We start from the raw sequence: 21859 nt of genomic DNA, 5'->3' as shown, positions 1-21859 counted from the left end.
ATCTTTTCCGTGCATTGCACATTTTCCACTGAGAGAGCAATGCATTATGGGATTTCCCAAAAGATGCATGCTATGCTGCCGTAGAAGTATTTAATAAGGTCTAACTTAAGGAACATGTACTATGTATATATTCATCAAGACCGCATTATATGTGTTGCAAATGCAATGCAATATTGGTGAATGGAAAGTCATGCATAAGGAATATGAAAGTGCAAACATATTCCCGCATTAGGAGTGACACCTGTGAAACCCCAGGAATTCCCAGGTTCATCAGCGAGGCATCCTGCTGACGCAGCACTCCACCCTGAGTGGGAAATGATGGCCGCGACCCAACGACCAAAAACAGCAGTAGTGCAGTGGAATTCAAAACCTCAGCGTCTCTTATTAGTTGTTGGTTTGTCGTTGTTGCTTCAAAGCAAGGCATTCTGGGTATTCTGAAAATGTGTGAGGGACACCATCTGTCTGTTTGAAGCTGGTAAGGTTACAGGAAGTGGCTGTGGAGCTGTTGGCAGCTCTGTGGAGGGCTTATGGGACATAAAGAGGAATGCTTTCTCTTTAAAGCCTACTGAGAATCCTACATTAACAGCACTTTTAGCCATCAAGGTTATGCTCACAAAAATCATCAAATGCATCCTTTATGGATAAGGCACGCACACACACACACACGCACACACACACAAACTTTTTAACAGTAGTGTATCATCATATTATTATGATTTCTGAAGGTCATGTGACACTGAAGACTGGAGAAATGATGCTGAAAAATCAGCTTTGATCACAGAAATAAATTACATTTTTAAAATACATTCATATAGAAAACAGTTGTTCTAAATTGTAAAAAATATTTCACATTTGTACAGTTTTTACTGTATTTTTGATAAAATTTTTTAGCTTTCATAAAAAAAAAAAAAAAAAAAAAAAAATCAACCCTGAACTTCTAAACAACGGTGTATCTGAATCTCACTCCAGTATCCATAAAAAGTAAAAAAAAATGGTTTTCATTTCAATAATTTTCTTAAAACATATTTTTGTTAATATTTTGAACTACTACTATACGATATTTCTGAATCTTAATGCACAGCTGTTTTCAAACCAATGTTTCTCACCTCTATGATGCTGCACAGATCCCTGACGTACATCCGCTCCGTCTCGATAATCTCCATGACCACACGATCCACGTGTGTGAGCTGAGGGCTGGGCGCCATGATGACGCTGGTGAAGGGTGATGGAGCTCTCACAGACCGTGCTGTCGGGGAGCCGCTGTCCCCTCGATGGACGACACAGACGAGACGGTGCACACGCTGCTGACCGGCCGGCTGTCCTCTGAAGGGTTAGTGATGGACAGCGAGCACCAGTCTGTGACCCGTGGATCCTGACCCCCCACAGACGAACCGGACAGACGATGACATTCTGCTGGAGACAAACAGAACAAGATTTCTGCATGCTTTCAGCTTTATTCAGCATCTTACGGTGATTCATAATAACATGATAATGTTAATCAAGTTTTTTTAACGTTTCACTGTATTTTTTTACTTTATATTACTGAAAAAAAAAAAATATATATATATATATATATATATATATATATATATATATATATATATATATTTTTTTTTATGCAATCAAATGAAAACTGCATGACTTCCTTTATTTTTGGGCAAAGTGCCGCACAAAAAGGTAAAAATGGACAAAACAATGGTTTGGTATTCCTTTGTGTATTATTATTAGCATTATTATTACTACTGCTAATAATAATAATAATAGTAATAATAATAATAATAATAATAATAATAATAATAATAATAATAATAATAATAATAATGTCAAATACAAATTTATAATAAAAATGGAGGTAACCTAAATTTATATAATTAACAATTTGGTAATAAAAAAAATAACCAAATAGGCAAATTTTATAATTTAAATATTTTAAAATGTAATAAATGTTATAACTTTTTTTGGTAAAGTGCTGCACAACGAAGTTTTATTGATTATTGAAAATCTTGAAATTCCTTAATTGAATAATTTTTTTTTTATTATTATTATTATTATTATTATAACTAAAACTACTAGTACTTCTACTTCTGTTATTAATAATAATAATAATAATAATAATAATAATAATAATAATAATAATGTCAAATACAAATTTACTAAAGAAAATGGCCTAATAAAATAAATTTCAAATAAATATTTTATAATGCAAGCAAATATATATATAAAATTGGCAAAGTATTGCACAACAAAGGTTTACTTGTTTAAATTAAGACATGGACAAAAAAGATGAACAAAATTATCAATGTTATTATTATTACTGCAACAGCTTTACAAAGTGCATTCTACGGTCTACTATAAATAGTAATATATTTCTTCCTTAACTTATTCAAGCTTCTGTACTTTTAAGACTTATATAAATGAAATGATGTGTGAAATGAGTAGCAATGCCTCTGAATACTGAACTAATGAGTCGACATTAAGCTGCACTTTAATTCAAGAATATGGATGGACTGAAGAATTTGCATTGTGCATGTTAGTAATCGATTGCCACTTCCAGATTATCTTTGACTTTTTGGAGCTGCTTTAATTCCCAGGAACCCTGTTCTGTGTTGTGGTTTACTGTAAGTTTATTTTCTGATTCCTGCTCTTCATACCGACATAAAATCCTCTGGAATGATTCTGGCCGGGAATGAGAATCCGGAGAGGAAGGAAATGAAGGACAATCTATCGGAGACAGTCTGACAGGGACAGATTTTAGGGTCGCAGGCTGACGTCATATACTCAAATTATTATATTAGACTTATATGATTTGAGTTTTTACGGCTCTGATAAGCTCTTTCTGGGCTTGTAGATGCATGATACGAATGAGCTCATCATACGGACCTTTAACAATGAAATCCAACCTCAAGTCTCCACATGAGCGACACATTCGAATCGTATCGCTCTCGGCTCCATGATTCATGGATGACATCATTCCTATCATACAGGAAAACGATTCTTACGATTTATGAAGGAGGTCGTGCAGCAGCGGTGTTGAAATCTGGTTTAGTAAGAGTACGTTCTCGTTTCCTTCCTGTGTTTGGTAAGAGTGTGACCATCATCTCACATGCAAACACAGACAGCAGATCTCACATGACGACATATAGGAAAGATTTAGTATAAAGTCTGTGAGCTGACACAATGAGGGATAAAAGAGGCTAGACTTACAGTGGACATGCAAACATCAAGAAACATGAGATATCTGTGGCTTTTAAACTATGCATTTGAGAAACAATTAGTTATAAAACTAAAATAAGACTCTGGACATTATCTTTTTTTTAATACTTGCATTGAAATTTTTATGTAACAGTATACTTAGATGTTACAATTTATGAAATTGCTGAATCAATTACATTTATGAAATTTGTATCGAAATGTTACAAACACAAGCATTAAGACAATTATATTTGACAATTTCTTGGAACAATTTATTTAAATTTTACATTTTTAAGCATTTTTGACGAAACCTAGATTTTACAGTTTCTAGTTAAAAAAAGGAACAATTCATGAAATTGCTGAATTAATTAAATTCATGAAATTCTTATTGAAATGTTACAATCATTAGCATTAACACAGTCATATTGGAACAATTTATTGGAACAATTTATTTAAATGTTAAATTTTTAAGCATTTTTGATGAAACCTAGATTTTACAATTTCTAGTTAAAAAAATGGAACAATTTATGAAATTGCTGAATCAATTAAATTTATGAATTTTTTATTGAAATATTACAATCATAAGCATTAAGACAATTATATTTGTCAAGTCCTTGGAACAATTTATTGAAATTTTACATTTTTAAGCATTTTTGACGAAACCTAGATTTTACAATTTCTAGTTAAAAAAAGTAACAATTTATGAAATTGCTGAATTAATTAAATTTATGAAATTCTTATTGAAATTTTAGAATCATTAGCATTAAGACAGTTAAATTGGAACAATTTCTTGGAACGATTTATGAAATTGCTGAATTAATGAAATATATTAAATTTGTAATGTTATTTATGAAATTGCTGAATTAATGAAATATATTAAATTTGAAATGTTACAATCAAAAGCATTAAGACAATTTCTTGGAACCATTCATGAAATTTGTATAGAAATTTTACATTTATAAGCATTTTTAATTTATTTACAATTTCTTGTTAGAAATGGAACAATTTATGAAATTGCTGAATCAATGAAAGAATTTTTGAAATTCGTATTTAATATAACAATCATAAGCACTGATACACCTACATTTGACTATTTCTTGGAACAATCTATGAAATTTGTGATGACACCGATTAATGCTGGGATAAACAATTATTTTTTAAACGATTAATCTAGCGATTATTTTTTCGATGCATCGATAAATCAAACGATTAATTTTTTCGCACCGATTCGATTTCGATTATCTCCCCATTAATTGACTACTAACAATTTATACATGTTGATTTACATATCTGAATGAAAAAAAACATGAATTCCTTAACATTGCAATATATGTTTATTGCTCTTAAAATTACAATATAAAAGACTAAGAATGCATTACTTTGCACTTGTATAGAGATAGCATTCAATAAAACCGTGAAGCCTTGAAAACACATAGCTTACTGAAACAAGCTTACTGAACACATATGGCCTAGCTTACTGAAAAAAAGTTCTTCTTTCAGATGAAAAAAAACAACTTGATGTATAGCATTCAATAAAAAAGGTCACCCAAAATACTTGTTTAGAGCAATTGTAAGAATACAGTTACCAATGTAAACTTGAGGGATTTAAGCTAATACAGAGAGTGCTTTTCCAAAAAAAATAAAAAATAAAAATTAACAGTGGGAGCCAGCAGCCTGTCATGAAAAAAAAAAAAAAAAATCTCCGAATGTTCCATGTGAAACTTTGGCGTTCCGCCCTTTTTCTATCGTTTCTAATGATTTTGGTTAATATGCACGAGAGAGAGAGAGAGAGAGCAAGAAACGCTTGAAAAAAACCCTGGATTGGTTATATAACGTTGGACACAATGTTGATCCGGCCATCGAGTATATTCAGCTAACAAAAGGTAAACATTTTGCAAACGTTTTTTAGAGAAATAAAAACAGGTCGACGTATTTTTTGCGTCGACGTCATCGATGACCTCGACGCGTTGTCCCAGCCCTACACCAGATATAATTTCTTTTTAGAAATTGAACAATTTAATAAAATTGTTTAACAAATGAGGACATTTATAAAAATGGTATTGAAATTTTACATTCATAAGAATTTAAGGAACCTAGATTTGACAATAGCTTGTCATAACGGTCAAAAACAATCAAGTTGCCAGAAACAATTTATGATTTATTTTTTTCATACATAAGCATTTTTAAGGTACCTACACTCAAATTTTTTTTTTAAATGAAACAACTTATGAATCTTTTAGAATAATTAATACTCAAAACATAATTTATTTTGAAACTGCTACAATGTGACTTTTCCTAAGCCAAAATCAACTTTATCAGGACTAGTTATGACAAACTGAACCAGTTCTCAAATAAAGACTCTTGACAAACTTGTTTTCTCAGTGAATTAAGTTTTGCAGGTGTTCACGGGGGTTAAAAGACTTCATCAGGACTAGTTATGACAAAGTGAGTCACTGTAAAGCATTACATTCCAGGGAAAAGAGATATTTCGGGAACTAAAACAATGGCGCTTTTCATCGGAACATGAAGTTTATGACTGACCCGTCATAAAAGCTTCCTTATCCGATGCCAATTAAAAACAGGGTGCAGTAGTGTGAGCTGTTCAGAGTCATCACTGACAAATATGAGATATAAAATATTAGAAAACTATTAAAAATAAAGCCTCTTCAGTGGTTTCTGTGCAGGAGCCTCTTGTTCTTAATAAGAAGGTTTGTTATTGAACCATTGTTTGGTTATATAAGGTTTTTGCACCTGGTTCTTTAAAATCACTTTTGCTTTTCTGAAGGAAAAGAGAATACAAGCTTCTTTGTGGAAATTAGGAAGTTCTCCAAAGACATTTCACAGGTAAATTTAGTAATGCAGGCATACAAAGCAGTTTAAGTAAGTAACACTTATAATGATAATAGTCTTCAAAGAAACCATTGTTGAAACAATAAAAATTCTATTTAAATATTACATTTTTTTTTTAAATGTTTCAATAATATCATAAACCGTTCCATTTCTAACTACAAATGGCCAAATCTAGTAGACTTAAAAATGCTTTAGTGTAAAACTTCAATTCAAATTTCATGAAATAATTTATGGTTAGAAAAGGAATATTTTAGACAATTGTTGAATTTGTGTTGACATTTTAAAATGCATAAGATATCTAAATTTATGTCATTTTAGAAATTGAATAATTTATGAAATTGCTGAAACCGTACAATTTTGATTCACATTTCATATTTGTAATTGTTTCATTGTGGCAACAATTTCACAAATTGTTCAATTTCTAACAAAATATGATCAAATTAAGGTGTCTTATAAACATTTATGAGATTCAAATCTTAATTCAGAGTTCATAAACTGTTGCACTGTTTCAATAAATATATAAATTATAATAAAACATGGTCAAACCTAAATGTCTTAATTTTAATTCAAAATTTTTCATAAAGCGTTTCTTTCTTGAGAAATTAATAATATATTTCTAACAAAATATGGTCAAATCTAGATGTCTTTAAAACATTTATGCATTTAAAAATTCTATTTAAATTTATGTTTTGAAGTGTAAAATTTTAAATCAAAATATATAATTCTTGCATCATTTCAATAAATTTATAAATTAAATTTCTAACAATACACTGTCAATCCTAAATGTCGTTAAAACGTGTGTGCGTGTAAGAATTCTACTTAACATCATTTTAAAGTGTAAAATTTCAATTCAAATGTTAGAAATTCGGTGTCTTAAACATTTATGAGAAAAAAAATTCATTCATTGTTGAAACAATTTCATAATATATTCCATTTCTAGGCATCTAGATTGTCACTAAATGATTAAATTACTAAAATCACCTAAATGTCTTAAAACGTTAATGCGCATAAGAATTCAATTTCATAAATTGTTTCATTGTTTCATTGTTGCAACAATTTCATAAATTGTTTCATTGTTTCATTGTTGCAACAATTTCATAAATTGTTTCATTGTTTCATTGTTGCAACAATTTCATAAATATTTCCTTCTCAAATATAAATGTTTTAAAATATGCTTGTCATTAAAAAAAAAATCTAACTTCATAAACTGTTTCACACTCTTAGGTGTTTTTTTTTTTTTTAAAGATGCTGAAAATTACATTTTATATCCAATCTAAAGTGCTCAATATTATAAATGTTAAATCAACAGTTCAGTGGTACAGAGCTAATGATTAAACGCAGTGTTTAACACACACACACACACACACCTTCAGAGTCTTACAGGAAACCCAAACACACCTGACACACAATTAACATTCCTTCACAGGAATTGGTTTGGAACACACTGTCCTCCGAACGGAAAACCATGACAAACTCATCCCGACTGACTCGCATCTGCTCAGACAGGCAGAGAACAGCCACAGGAATGACTCAACAATGATTCACTAATACACATATACGTACATCCATATTTCAGCTACAGTGGCGATGCAGTCAGATAAGATTTACAAGAACGATTGACACCATTCGTCAATGAGAAAAATGTGTTAAAACACCGATCACTTCAGCTCAATCCCTTATCAGTAAACAACTCTATGCACACTAAACCAGCCAAAAACAAGCATTAACCCACATACCTCCCCGTCTGACTGTGAGAGTCCAGGATTGTGAACACAAACAATGATTAACTCTCCTCAAGGTGAGTGTAGTATTTGAATTGAGCTGCAGACAATGATGCTAACTTCAGAGAAACGTATGCTCCGATAAACCTGGTTTCTGTCTGGATTCGCAGACGTTTCTGGAAGCGAACGTCTGCGGAGGAATTTCTGGAATTCCAGGGATTCTTGAGCGGCGAGGTTTGATTTTCATAACCTGAATTCCTGAATCCTTAGAAAGCATGCAAACAAGCTTCCTCTTCACCTGAGCAATGATTAGAGGCAGAACATGCAAACGGTAACAGCTCAAAAAAGATCTGCGATCGCTAAATACGGCGTGTGACGAAAGTCAGATTTATGCACTATATGTAGAAATTTCGCATTGAAAGAGTTTATCTATAATTTTATAACTTATTTGTAACCTTCAAATGTAAACATCTTAGAAATATTCAAATTTCATGCATTTCTTTTATGCATAACCCATGAATTTTAATTATACATAACCCATGCATTTTATGCAAGGAAACAATTTATGAAATTTATATTGAAATTGTACATGCATGAGCATTTTTTCATGCATTTATGAAATAGTCAAAACAATACATTTCATATATAATTTCATCAATTGTAAAAATGATTGAATTTCTAACAAAAATAAATAGTCAAATATAGGTGTCTTAAAAAATTGTTTTGAGATTTTCATTCAGTTTACATACAAGTTGTTGCACGGTTTAAATTTTATATATTTTTTTTTTCAGTTTCTATCAAGATGTGGTTGAATCTAAATGTCTTTAAACTGATTTTTACTTAATGCATAATTTATGCACAATAAGTTTTTAAATACCCCTTTAAGACATCTATACTGTAAAAGGAGTATTTTCATATTTGTACATACAAATATTATTGGAGTTCTTTAAAAAATAAAAAAAAACGTTTTCTACATCAATGTTTTAATTAACTATTTTTTGTAATTATTATACAGTGTATCCTACCATTAAAAAGTATACTTTTAATCATCAAAGATGCATTCAGTTGATCAAAAGTGAGATTAAAAGACATTTATAACATAAACATATTCCTCTTTTAAATAAATGCTATTCTTTTTTAACTTTCTATTAAAGCATAAAATATTATTTTGTATTCAAGCAGCAAATCGTAATATTTTCATGATTTCTGAAGATCATGTGACACTGAAGACTGGAGGAATGATGCTGAAAATACAGCGGAGCATCACAGAATTAAATTATACTTTAACACAGATTCACACAGAAAACATCTGTTTGAAATTCTAAAAACATTTCACAATTTTTATTGAATTTACTGAATTTTTAATCAAATAAACACAGCCGTAGTGAGCAAAATCGATTTCTCTGAAATAATCCAAATGTCAAATTTCAGTTAGGCTGCACACATAATAAATCATAAAGACTGCACATGTTAAACATACAACACAGGAAAGCAATGTAGATTAATGAGCGAAAACATATTTCCTTTTAGCAAACTACAATCAGAAACACATCAGTCAAACTATAAAAGCCGCCGATGCAAATTTCACACAGAACAACATTGTGTGCATAGTCAAAGCAGAGAGCAGTGACGTCTAACACAGATCTGATCATGAACGCAGTTTCACTGATGCAAATGACCGAGCATGTTACACAACATACAGCGCCAAACCTAAAAATACATGGCTGAACTGAAAAACAAGCCGCTATGAGACTGATATAAACGTATGCTTACAAACACACATCTGTAGAAGAAGAGCACACACACGTCTGGCAGCAAACAAGCAACTCTAGAAATATTCCTCACCTGAGGTTATCAAACGTAATGAAGTTTCCTGACACTTCTGACCGTGCCGCACAGCTCCAGCAGATCTGATGGCATCTGATTAATGTGTGTGTGTGTGTGTGTGTGTGTGTGTTTAACACTCACCTACTGCCTCGACACGCCTAGAATCACGTCACAATCACCCCAACACACACACACACACACACACACACACACACACAGAAAAATACTGATGCGTTACTTTAAGATGGAACTGCCTCGATCTGTTTTTAAAGACTCTGTATGTTCTGTAACATTCACTGTTTATCATGGTACCAACACAGTAACAAATCCTAATGGGATTGAATAAGAATTAAATACAATGAATAAATAATACATCTATGAATAAAATATAAACAAATAAAGTAAATGACTTTTAATAACAACAAACTAACAAATAAAGGCTTATATAAAAGATAAAAAATTCAAAACATTCCTGATAATTTTTATAAAAATGTAATTACTTTACTGGGGAAAACAACGATCACCTCAAAATAAATAAATAAATAAATAAATAAAATAATTATAAAAGAAACACTAATATTTATTATTTGTTTAATTATATTTTGGAACCGATCCTAATGAGATATTAAAAGAAAAAAAAGAAGAAGATCGTACTGAATTAACTAGTTTAAAGTAAAATCAATTAAATATATAGTGCCTTTTCAAATAAGAGTTAAACTGAATTAAAATTAAATAAATCATGTTTTTCCACTTGAAATGCTTGTTTTTCTCATTGACAATAAAAAATAAATATAATTTTAAATAAAAAAAATTATTATGTTTTTCCACCTGTATTTGAAATCCTTGTGCTTTTCTCATTGACACACATACATACATACATACATGTATTTTCCACTTGCATTTGTGCTTTCCTTGTTGACATTTAAGAGATGTTTAGATGGAAATTAGCGATGTGGACCAGTGTCTCTCCGAGACTCCTATACAAAACTATTTCACAGATACAATAGCCAGCAAGTTCACAATCATCCGATAAAAGTTTAACAAAAACTACATGATTAGGGCCCTATGAAATGATTTTTTTTTTTAAATCACCATTTTTTTATTGTTACTAAATTCTGTTTTAGCTTGTCTAATTATTTGAACGCATAAAACAACTTAATTATTATTTTCTTTTCATAAAGAAGCCTAATGATTTTTTTCCCCTCAAAATTTAAATTTTTCTTGTTATCAAATCAAGGCATGAAACATTAGTTTTATTTGTCTTTTAATTACTGAAAATTAAGCAAACCTTTTTTTTGGCAAACAAAATTTTAATATTAATAAAAAGTTAAAACAAGGAAGAAATGTGTGATTATTCCTTAAATAATGATCATTTCATTTTAGTAGTAGTAGTAGGCTAAGTACATTCTACTGAACAATAGACTTCAAAACCAGACTTTTATTTTGACGGTTTGCAGTGAATACCTTTACAGTTCTGTGCATGTGATATGATGCTTTTGCTCAAATCAAAGAGAGAGAGAGAGAGAGAGAGAGAGACACACACACACACACACAAACACACACACACACACACAGAGAACAGCTGAATCAATGTGATTCTTTGAAGTCTCGCTCATTAACACATCACCTCCACAGTCATCAATAACACATTCATGCTATTTGTACCCAGCAAGAGTCTCAGGATACTGTGAAAACAGGAGGAGTCCATTATAAAGACTTTTGTTTTCACCTGGAGCCCTTCATGTCAGACGTACCTGTGCCGTTCTGCCGTCTAACTGTATAATTTGAGTTGATTACAGGGTTAGTGTAGAGTCAGATGTGCAGATAACCACACAACTCCTGAAAGAAGCGATTACTGAAACCATTTCTGATGACAGACAGAGATGAGAGCGTTTCTGTCTAATAACAAGCAGCTTCTCGTGCGGCACAACAATGTGGAAACTGGATATTTCACATTCAAATGAAGTTCACCAAAACCAAACCTGTGCGTCATTACACAACATATTTGATTTGATACATTTGTCTAAATAAATAGCTTAAATTTGCTAAAGCGTTTGTTAACCTGACAGCACTCACAGCACACTATGATGTGAATATGAACATTAACATATGAATTCTGATATCTAGGACAAAACGGAGGATGAATGTTACCAGATGCAAGCAGTAAATCTGGAAAAATATTTGTAAATAAGGTTTTTATTATTATTATTATTATTATTATTATTATTATTATTATTATTATTATTATATTTTGGAACAATATCCAACTGGATAAACTAAACCAAAAGTTAAAAAAAGTCTATATAAAAATGTACATAAAACTAACAGACAAACAAAAATGTATAGGCCTTTATAACAAACAAACAACTAGATAAATAAATAGTCCAATATGAAAGTGATAAAGTCAAAAACAAATAAATAGTCCAATAATAATTAATACATAAACACTGCAATATTTCGATTTATCACTAGAAATGTCAAAAGGTTTATGAGAGGGTCACAATTTGGGTTCGTCTATTGTAATTATAAATAGCTTGAATTTAGAAAAAAATGAAGTCACTGGGAGGTCACAGTGTGTGTGTGTGTGTGAGAGAGTGAGAGAGAGTGTGAGTGTGTGTGTGTGAGAGAGTGAGAGAGAGTGTGAGTGTGTGTGTGTGAGAGAGTGAGAGAGAGTGTGAGTGTGTGTGTGTGAGAGAGTGAGAGAGAGTGTGAGTGTGTGTGTGTGAGAGAGTGAGAGAGAGTGTGAGTGTGTGTGTGTGAGAGAGTGAGAGAGAGTGTGAGTGTGTGTGTGTGAGAGAGTGAGAGAGAGTGTGAGTGTGTGTGTGTGAGAGAGTGAGAGAGAGTGTGAGTGTGTGTGTGTGAGAGAGTGAGAGACAGAGATGAGAGTCTGTCTGTGTGCGTGTGATGAGAGAGAGCGAGTGTGTGTGTGTGTGTGTGTGTGTGTGTGTGTGTGTGTGTGTGTGTGTGTGCTCTTGTTTTTGTGTCATATCAGGACACAACTCTGTATAATGACATGGGTATGACACAGGTATTACAAGGAGAGGGTGACTTATGAGGACATAACCCATGTCCCCATTTTTCAAAACACTTATAAATCATACAGAATGAGTTTTTTTGAGAAAGTAAAAATGCACAAAGTTTCCTGTGAGGGTTAGGGTTAGGTGTAGGGTTGGTGAAGGGACATAGAATATACAGTTTCTACAGAATAAAAACCATTACACCTATGGGATGAACACACTTTACACAAAAACAAACGTGTGTGTGTGTGTGTGTGTGTGTGAGAGAGAGAGAGAGTGTGATTAAAATAAAAGACAATTCCTTTTAAAATATCGACTCCGTGATCATGATTTGGAAATGGAGATCGGTAGATATAAAAAAATGAGTGTGTGAATGAGTGAGTGTGTGTGAGCAAGTGACCGAGTGAGTGAGCGAGTGTGTTTGAGTGAGTGTGTGTGTTTGAGCGAGTGTGTGTGAGCGAGTGAGTGTGTGTGAGCGAGTGACCGAGTGTGTTTGAGTGAGCGAGTGTGTTTGAGTGAGCGAGTGTGTTTGAGTGAGTGTGTGTGAGCGAGTGAGTGTGTGTGAACGAGTGAGTGTGTGTGAGCGAGTGAGTGTGTGTGAGCGTGTGTGTTTGAGTGAGTGTGTGTGTTTGAGTGAGTGTGTGTGTTTGAGTGAGTGTGTGTGAGCGAGTGAGTGTGTGTGAGCGAGTGAGTGAGTGCGTGTGCGAGTGTGATTGAGTGAGTGTGAGTGAATAAGTGAGTGAGTGAGCGAGTGTGTGTGTGTGTGTGTGAGAGTGAGTAAGCGAGTGTAAGTGTGTGTGTGAGAGTGAGTAAGCGAGTGTAAGTGTGTGAGAGTGAGTGAGCGAGTGAGTGAGAGTTGAGTGAGCGAGTGTATGTGTGTGTGAGTGAGTGAGTGAGCGAGTCTATGTGAGAATGAGTGAGTGAGTGAGTGTGAGTGAGTGTTTGAGTGAGCGAGTGAGTGAGTGTGTGTGAGAGAGTAAGTGAGAGCGAGTAAGCGAGAATGTGTGAGTGAGTGAGTATTTGAGTGAGTGTGTGTGTGAGTAAGCTTGTGTGTGTGTGTGTGAGAGTGAGTGAGTGAGCGAGTGAGTGTGTAAGTGAGTGAGTGAGCTTGTGTGTGTGTGTGTGTGTGTGTGAGTGAGTGAGAGTAAGTGAGAGTGAGTGAGTGAAAGTGTGAGTGTGAGCGAGTGTGTGAGTGTGTGAGTGTGTGTGATAGTGTTATCAAAAGATCCGGTTCTTCGGTACCAAGTCGGTACAAAAAAAAAATGAAAATGTCATGGCACCAGACAGTCACATGGACAGTCACAGAATTTGTCAAAGTTAGCATAAATTAATCAAAACAAATCTCCATATGGACCAGTATCTGTAAATGTTAAGCCGCAAAAGTTGGTTGAAATATGAATCCTATATACGTGATTTCAGCATCTGCCGTCTCAATGAGGACATAATACATAAACAACATCACCAGAACTGTTCTGAGTCACTTCACAAGCATTTTACTGCTTCATTTGAATAAAACCAGTGTCAAAATAAAAGTAGCCCGTCAAAATAAAAGTTACTTTTTACATAAATCCATTATGCGAGAAATAATTATTTAGTAGAATGTATGTGGTACTGCTACTACTGTTAAAAAAATTAATAAAACTAAAATTTTTAAATAAATAAATCACACAATATTTCTTCCATGTTTTAATTTTAATAGCAAATGCCGTTTATTTATCAAAATATTAAATGTGTTTAAAATTTCATTAAGTAAAAGACAAATTAAATTTGGGGGAAACTTGTTTACTGTTTTTCTTAATTATATTACTTGTAGAAAAACTTTAAATACAATTGTAAATAAGTATAAAGAATGGCATTGGTTTTATTTGTAGTTTTTTTTTTTTATTAGCATATTTTTGTTTTGCTTTGTTACCGAAATTGGTACAGAGAACCGTGGGTTTTTACTGGTATCGTACCGAATACTGAATTTTTTGGTACTGTGACAAGTGTGTGTGATTCCACTGTTATTCTAATCCCAGTTTTCACACATTTCTCCTTTTATCAGAGAAGAGCTGGTCACAAATCTCCTTGCCGACTGGAACGGCTCATTAAACTAATTCTCACAATGAGGAGAGCCTCTCTTCCCGAGACGGATGATCAGATCCTGCAGGAACGGAGGAATTCCCACAAAAGAGGCGAAAGCGCGAGAGCAGAGAGTCGAGCAGGAGCATTGTGAAGAGCCATAAAAGAGTTTGCCGAGGAAATAATGAGCGTTTTATAAAAGGGGCGACAAAATAAAAAGACAGTAACTTGCCAGTCGGGTGGCGGGATTGTTTCTGGTTATTTTCTAGCGGCTCGTTGAGATCCACACACACAGCTGAATTCCTCACGGGTCACACACACTCGTTTTCATTCGGGTCAGATTTACTCTGGATCCGTTCCTCAAACACACCCACAGAAATACTCGGAGAATGCCGTCAGTGAAGCTAGAACCAAAAACAAAGCAAGGAAAGCTGGCAGTAACACGCAGAAAACTACATTATATAAATACATATTCTCTCTTGATTTTGGGGTGAAATGCAGTATGATCTAGAGATTTTATTGAGAGGTTACATCTCATGTTTAGATGATCATCTGCTTCTGACGCTCATTTATTCCTGCCTTTAAAGCATCACGAGTTGCACACGGATGAGTGGAAACTGAAAGAGCATCACGACTCAATGAAACTCCCAAAACAGGCCATGAACGCAGAGCATCATCCAGATTTGTTTAGGAAGTTCAGAGCGCAGTAAGAGAGAGAGAGAGAGTCCAGAAGACAAGCGGCCCGTGTTTACTCGGTTGGATCTGTGCCTGAAGTCTCCAGCAGCCAGACATGAACCTACAGCTCTCTCACAGAAACACACTTCCCCTTTACTCAACATTTCCACACCGGCCAGGAGCTTTAATCCCGTCTGATTCAGACATTCTTGCACTTGTTTTGGCATGTGTGTGTGTGTGTGTGTGTGTGTTTCAGAAACAGCTCGGAGATAACACTCACCACCAGAATAATTACAGCAAAAACTGCCTTGTCAGGTAAATAAAACATGAACATCTGTAACTTTAACCATAATATACTGTTACCTAGAACACACTGCATCACTGAGGTACGGCTTTCAATTTATTATCTATAAGAAATAGAATTCAAATTTTGTGATTCCTAAACTATAAATTATTGTTTAAACAACTGGACTACATACAAAAAAAAAAAAAAAAAAAAAAAAAAAAAATTACAGACTAATGCATTAGTGATCATCCAAAAGTTTGGGGTTGGCACATGTTTTTTTTAAAGGAAGTCTCTTCTTCAAAAATGCTTAAAATAGTGAAATATTATTACAATAAAAAAAAAAAAAAAAAATTCTGTGACTCTCTGTTAAAGTGTAATGTATTTCTGTGATGCTCCGCTGTATTTTCAGCATCATTCCTCCAGTCTTCAGTGTCACATGATCTTCAGAAATCATGAAAATATGATGATTTTCTGCTCGAGAAACATTTCTCATTATTATCATTGTTGAACACAGTTGTGCTGCTCAATATTTTTGGAAACTTTGATACATTGTATCTTCCAGGAATCACAGATGAACAGAAAGTTCGAAAGAACAGCATTTATCTGAACCAGAGATCGTTTGTCACATTATAAATGTCTTTACTGGCACTTTTGATCAATTTAATGTGTCCTTGATGAATAAAAAGTACAAAAACCCCAAGCTTTTGAACCAGTAAGTGTCTATTAGAGTCAGTGAATCCAGCAGATGTTGTGAGCGCATCTCTCATGTCCCTCACACACAGATCAAACTCAACACCTGAACAAACACACACTCATCTGACGACGTACAGGAGACCCCGAGGACTTCAGCACTAAACCCAAACCAAACTTCAACTTCACACCGAAACCCCCGGCCTCGAATACAGCAACAAAACCAAAGCAGTAACTCGTGGACATGAGGAAACTTTCAGAAAAAAAAAACTTAGGACGCCAAACTTTTCAAAACACAGCTGATATTTGTGTGCAAACTGTCACATGCAACAATCCTAACTGTAGTCTCTGCACGGTTCTGAACACTTTCTTAAGACTCTGAAAACCAACTGTTGTTGAAGGGTGTAACGTGTTACAAAACTACAAAGCAACACCCAAAGAGCATTCTGCGGCGACGTCTAAAAAAAGCAAGCATTGCAAAAGATCCTCCGGCCTCCCCACAGAAGACTGATAGGAAGCTGCTTTTATTACATGTGACATCATGAGAAAACTCAGATTTTCCAAAACGTACAGAATTCAATTTAAACTGCACTCATCCGAGCCGCTGCTCCATATACTAACGAAGTTGTATTTCTCATGAGGAAAACAAATAGAGCTAAGATGATAGCGAGACATCCTCTGCAGTCATGCAATGAACCCCACTGAACCGGATATCTGATACCACGCAGAATAAATCCAAACATGACATGAAGACGATCCTCTTCAGACGCATTTATTCTCATAAACACACGAGAGTTTCCAGAACACTCTTTCATTATCACCGTGTATTTTATTCTCCAACCATAAATAAATGTCTGTCAGCTGTAAAGGAAAGCCAGATCAAATTCATACTTCCTCAATTAAAATACTTCCGAAAGCCAAGCGCTCCCTAAAAATACTCCTTCTCTTCCTCCTGTGGGACTAAACCCTCGGGACGACCGGAGCAATGACACGGGACAGACGGGAGGTGTAAGAAAACACGAAAACGCCGACAGAGAGACAGTCTTTATTATTTCAGCAGTTTATCTGGGCTGACCTCGGTCTCACGCAGCAGTCTAGACATTTATAAATCACACGTCAGATCAGATTTGATCTGCTTTGTTTCTTCATCAGGTTTGGAGAAATGTAGCATTGCATCAGTGTCTCAAACAGCTGATAAAACATCACAATAATCCACAGCACTCCAGTCCGTCAGTTACCATCTGGAGATGATTTAATCAGATTGCTAGACGTTAAAACAACACGAAAACACAATGCACTTCTGTCTGAAACTCTTACTGCATCATGATATTTCTAAAACAAGTCATGCATCTCCATCTCAGTGCATGCTTAATCTGACTCCAAGAATGCATCACAGTCACCGTCGGCAGAATCCCGTAAAACTGCTGTTTAGAGATGCTCAGATAAGACATCTTCCCATCTGAACACCCAGCGAGACGTATAAATAAACCCGACACACACACACACACACACACACACTGCATGTGGATCTACAACAGCTGTCTAATTGCTCAATGATTGTTTCCTGAAGAAAAGCAGAAACACATCTCTTCAAATGCATCTCAAACAAACACGATACGCTTGTAGTAGAACATAAAAATAGCTCTTGAATCTTAAAACTGTCCGATCTTTTTGCTTATTTATCTTTGGGATATGTCTATTCCACTTGGTTGAGAAAGTCCCAACAAGTACAGAATGTGAAGAGTTTAAAGTAATTTTCCACTGACTTTATAAACTAAATAAAGTCTATTTAAAGCAAAGAACATAACTGAAACCCAAAATATATTGTATATTATTATTATTTTCAGATACAATATTATTTTACTCTATTTTATTTAAAGATAGGAATACATATACATCCTTTAAGTAAATAATACATCCTGCAAAACTACTAAATTAGAGAGACAGTCTATAAGCGCATATATATATATATATATATATAATAATTAATAATATTGTGAAATAATGTGAAAATGCCAAATATCAGCCGATATATCGGTCACTTACATTTTATTTTACAAAAAAAAAATACTAAATTAGAAATAAATAATTTGAAATATATATATATATATATATATATATATATATATATATATATATATATATATATAATTTTTTTATTTATTTTATTTTTTGTCCAATGTGCTAATTATAAAAAAAAAAAAAAGCCAAATGTGTGCCGATATATTAACCTTGGCAATATATTGGTCACTTGTATTTATTTTAGATAAAATGTACAAAATAAGAAATTAATAAAAATAAATCAATTTTTTTTAAAACAATCAGCAAACCAGAAAAATGTGTTCGCTTTTGCAATAATAATAAAAAAAAGCCAAATATCGACTTTTATTGGCTTTTGCAATATATCATTCAAACTACAAAGTACCATGGTAGTATCATCTGACACTATATTACTGGTGTGGAACTTTTCTAAAAAGCATAAACATTAAACAGATTTTCTTACAAGGTCTTCAACTTGAACCCTTTCAAACCTCTTTGATTCAGGCCTGGAGCTCCGTCACAATGAATAGACAAAGAGCTTCTTCTTGGAGATCCATACATTTCTCCGTTCAGGATTCAGTGTTCAGCTGTTAAACTTCTACTTAGACAAATAACCCCAGAAACACTGTTCCCTTGGAGACTTTTAGTTTTAACCCTGGTAAGGTCAAAGTAAAACACTGACCCCGTCTAAAAACATCTAGCGTGTCTGATTACACCCGTGAAGACCGGAGCGTGAACTGTGAGAGTCTGCAGTGCTGGGAAACTGAATGAATGGAGAATGAGAGTAAACGGCTGTGACAAGTAAGTAGTTAATAATCTCTCACGGGATTAAATAATTAGTGGCTGCCTGTGTTTTAAAAGATCAGTGACGAAAACAGTTTGATCCTCAAACTATATAAACTATACATTTGCAATTGTGAGTGAGTTAATGTCTCGCGAAACAGAAATTTTTTCATGGAATTCTGAGTTTACATCTCGCTAAACTGAAATTTTTTCATGGAATTCTGAGTTTACATCTCGCTAAACTGAAATTTTTTCATGGAATTCTGAGTTTACATCTCGCTAAACTGAAATTTTTTCTCGGAATTCTGAGTTTACATCTCGAGATACTGACATTATTTCATGGAATTCTGAGTTTACATCTCGCTAAAATGACATTTTTTCATGGAATTTTGAGTTTACATCTCACTAAACTGACATTATTTCTCGGAATTCTGAGTTTACATCTCGCTAAACTGACATTATTTCTCGGAATTCTGAGTTTACATCTCACTAAACTGACATTATTTCTCGGAATTCTGAGTTTACATCTCGCTAAACTGACATTATTTCTCGGAATTCTGAGTTTACATCTCGCGATACTGACATTATTTCATGGAATTCTGAGTTTACGCCTCGCTAAACTGACATTTTTTCTCGGAATTCTGAGTTTACGCCTCGCTAAACTGACATTTTTTCTCGGAATTCTGAGTTTACATCTCACGAAACTGACATTTTTTCTCAGAATTCAGAGTTTACATCTCTCGAAACTGACATTTTTTTTCGGAATTCTGAGTTTACATCTCACGATTCTGACATTTTTTCTTGGAATCATGATACATTATAATATAACATTATAATATAAATTTGCAATTGTAAGTCAGTTAATGTCTTGAATCTTTTTTTTCCTCACAATTAAGACTTTCTTCCTCTGAATTCTCTGTTTACATTTTACAATTCCGACATTTTTGGAATTCTGATTTTACAACTCTCGGTTCCCAGTTATAAATTTGCAAATGTGGGTTTATTAATGTATTGCATCTTTTTTTCTCACAATTCAGGCTTTTTTCCTCTGAATTTTGAGTCTCGGGATGCTGACATTTTGTCTGACAATTCTGAGTTTACATCTCACAGTCTTTTCTTCCTTGAAACTCTGATTTCACATCTTGCAATTGTAATTATACATTTACAATTGAAAGGGAGTTGACTTAAACTTTTTCCACACAACTGCAAGAAAAAAAAAAAGTCCTTCTGTATCTCTGAGATTAAAAAGTTGCAGTTACCTCATTCATTTTTTTCTTCCGCCGCCGAAAACAAGCTTCAATACACAAGAGATTTAATAGAGCTCAACTACAAAACCTGTATTCACTAAACTTTCCATGACTTTTATGATTTCATTTGTTTCCATGGCTTTATCCCGTATATAGTTCCAAGTTTTCCACAATTGTGGGAAATGCTGCAAAGAGTTACAGCATCCAGAACCACAAATACGCAAGTCAAATGTCTTCGCTGGACCAACACAAGCATATTTTAGGGGACATATAAAACAGATAAGAACAAAAAAACCTCATCATTTGTTAATCAAAGCACTGTAAGTCCAAACTTGATCAAAGTTCATGCGCAGTAGACAAATACTCCCTAAAGTACACAAGAGACACTTTCAGCATGAAACCAGTTTCCATGCAATGAGATGAATGAAACAGGTGGAAAAGACAACTGCACAACATCCACAGAGCACAGAAAATATCAGTTTTAATATGCATGCATGTGATTAATGCAATCATTTTATAATGCACTAAAGAAAACAGAAACCAAAACTTAAAAAGCATCTGAAAACGTTCAAGAACTTCGAATAAACATCTTTTGAAGCAATCTTTTGGCGTTTTAAAGAAGTTTTACACTAAATTATTTCAGATCATCCTGTATTTTGATCTTAAATCACAAAATATCATTGCACGCGTGCATCTGAAACATTTTAACCAGTAAAAACGCTATTGTCATTAATAACAACATGCGTCTACAAACTCTCAGCAAGATGTTTTCCCCAAAACAAGACACGAGGACAGCAAACACAGGCGCTAAGTTCATTAACTGCACATTTACTATCTTTGAAAACTAAGGAAAAGTCTCTAAGAGCTGTGAATGTTTCATTTTGATGTAGTTTTTCAGGACTGCACACGTTTAAGCGTCAGAAACAATAGCTCAGAGTCTTTAAATGGACACTTACCGACTGAGTTCGTCGTTATTTGAGGCGTTTGCCGTTCATTCGCACCTCGGAGACATTTATGTGTGAACTATTTCCATTAGAGAGATTCTGTATGATCATCTCACATGCAGCAGCACTGACTGACTTCAGTCTGAACTCAAAGCCGCTGCATTAAAACACAGAAGCAGATGGGCGGGGCTTAGCGACAGAAACTTGTTACAAATGTCTTAACAAAAATGTTTCATTTTTTAATGTTCATCTCGCGGTTAAAACAATATATATATATATATATATATATATATATATATATATATATATATATATATATATATATATATATATATATAAACAATTTCAGTGTTTATGCCTTGCTGCAATTTTTTTCTGATGAAGCAAGTGCGCTATGCACCGTGCGAGACGTCATACATGTTACTTTTCTCAGCGCTGATCAGGATGGACCAATCACAGTCAATGATGACTGCTGAATTAATACATTTTTAAATATTTGATTTTTTTTTTGTAAATATAAATTGTA

The 21859-nt window shown here is 33.7% G+C and overlaps 1 protein-coding gene across 5 annotated transcripts in view; it reads right to left on the bottom strand.

The window, feature by feature from the left end:
• The window catches only part of LOC113079055 (pleckstrin homology domain-containing family G member 3-like), a 41898-nt gene extending 20399 nt beyond the window's left edge, over nucleotides 1-21499 (bottom strand). For 2 of the 5 annotated variants that reach the window (XM_026251240.1, XM_026251244.1), the window contains exons 1-2: nucleotides 21346-21499; nucleotides 1107-1413 (exon numbers count right to left, since the gene is read on the bottom strand). In XM_026251240.1, coding sequence (XP_026107025.1) covers nucleotides 1107-1205 — 99 coding nt within the window. In that variant the 5' untranslated portion in view covers nucleotides 1206-1413; nucleotides 21346-21499. Of the gene's footprint in view, nucleotides 1-1106; nucleotides 1414-9608; nucleotides 9717-21345 lie in introns of those variants that run through there. The other 3 variants (XM_026251242.1, XM_026251241.1, XM_026251243.1) reach the window with 3 other exon arrangements.
• Between the last annotated feature and the right edge of the window lie 360 nt (nucleotides 21500-21859).

Source organism: Carassius auratus, unplaced genomic scaffold (assembly GCF_003368295.1).
Source record: "Carassius auratus strain Wakin unplaced genomic scaffold, ASM336829v1 scaf_tig00027103, whole genome shotgun sequence".
In the NCBI taxonomy this organism is placed as follows: Eukaryota; Metazoa; Chordata; class Actinopteri; order Cypriniformes; family Cyprinidae; genus Carassius; species Carassius auratus.
Note: the sequence above shows the minus strand (reverse complement) of the source record. Positions and strands in the feature narration are given on the sequence as shown.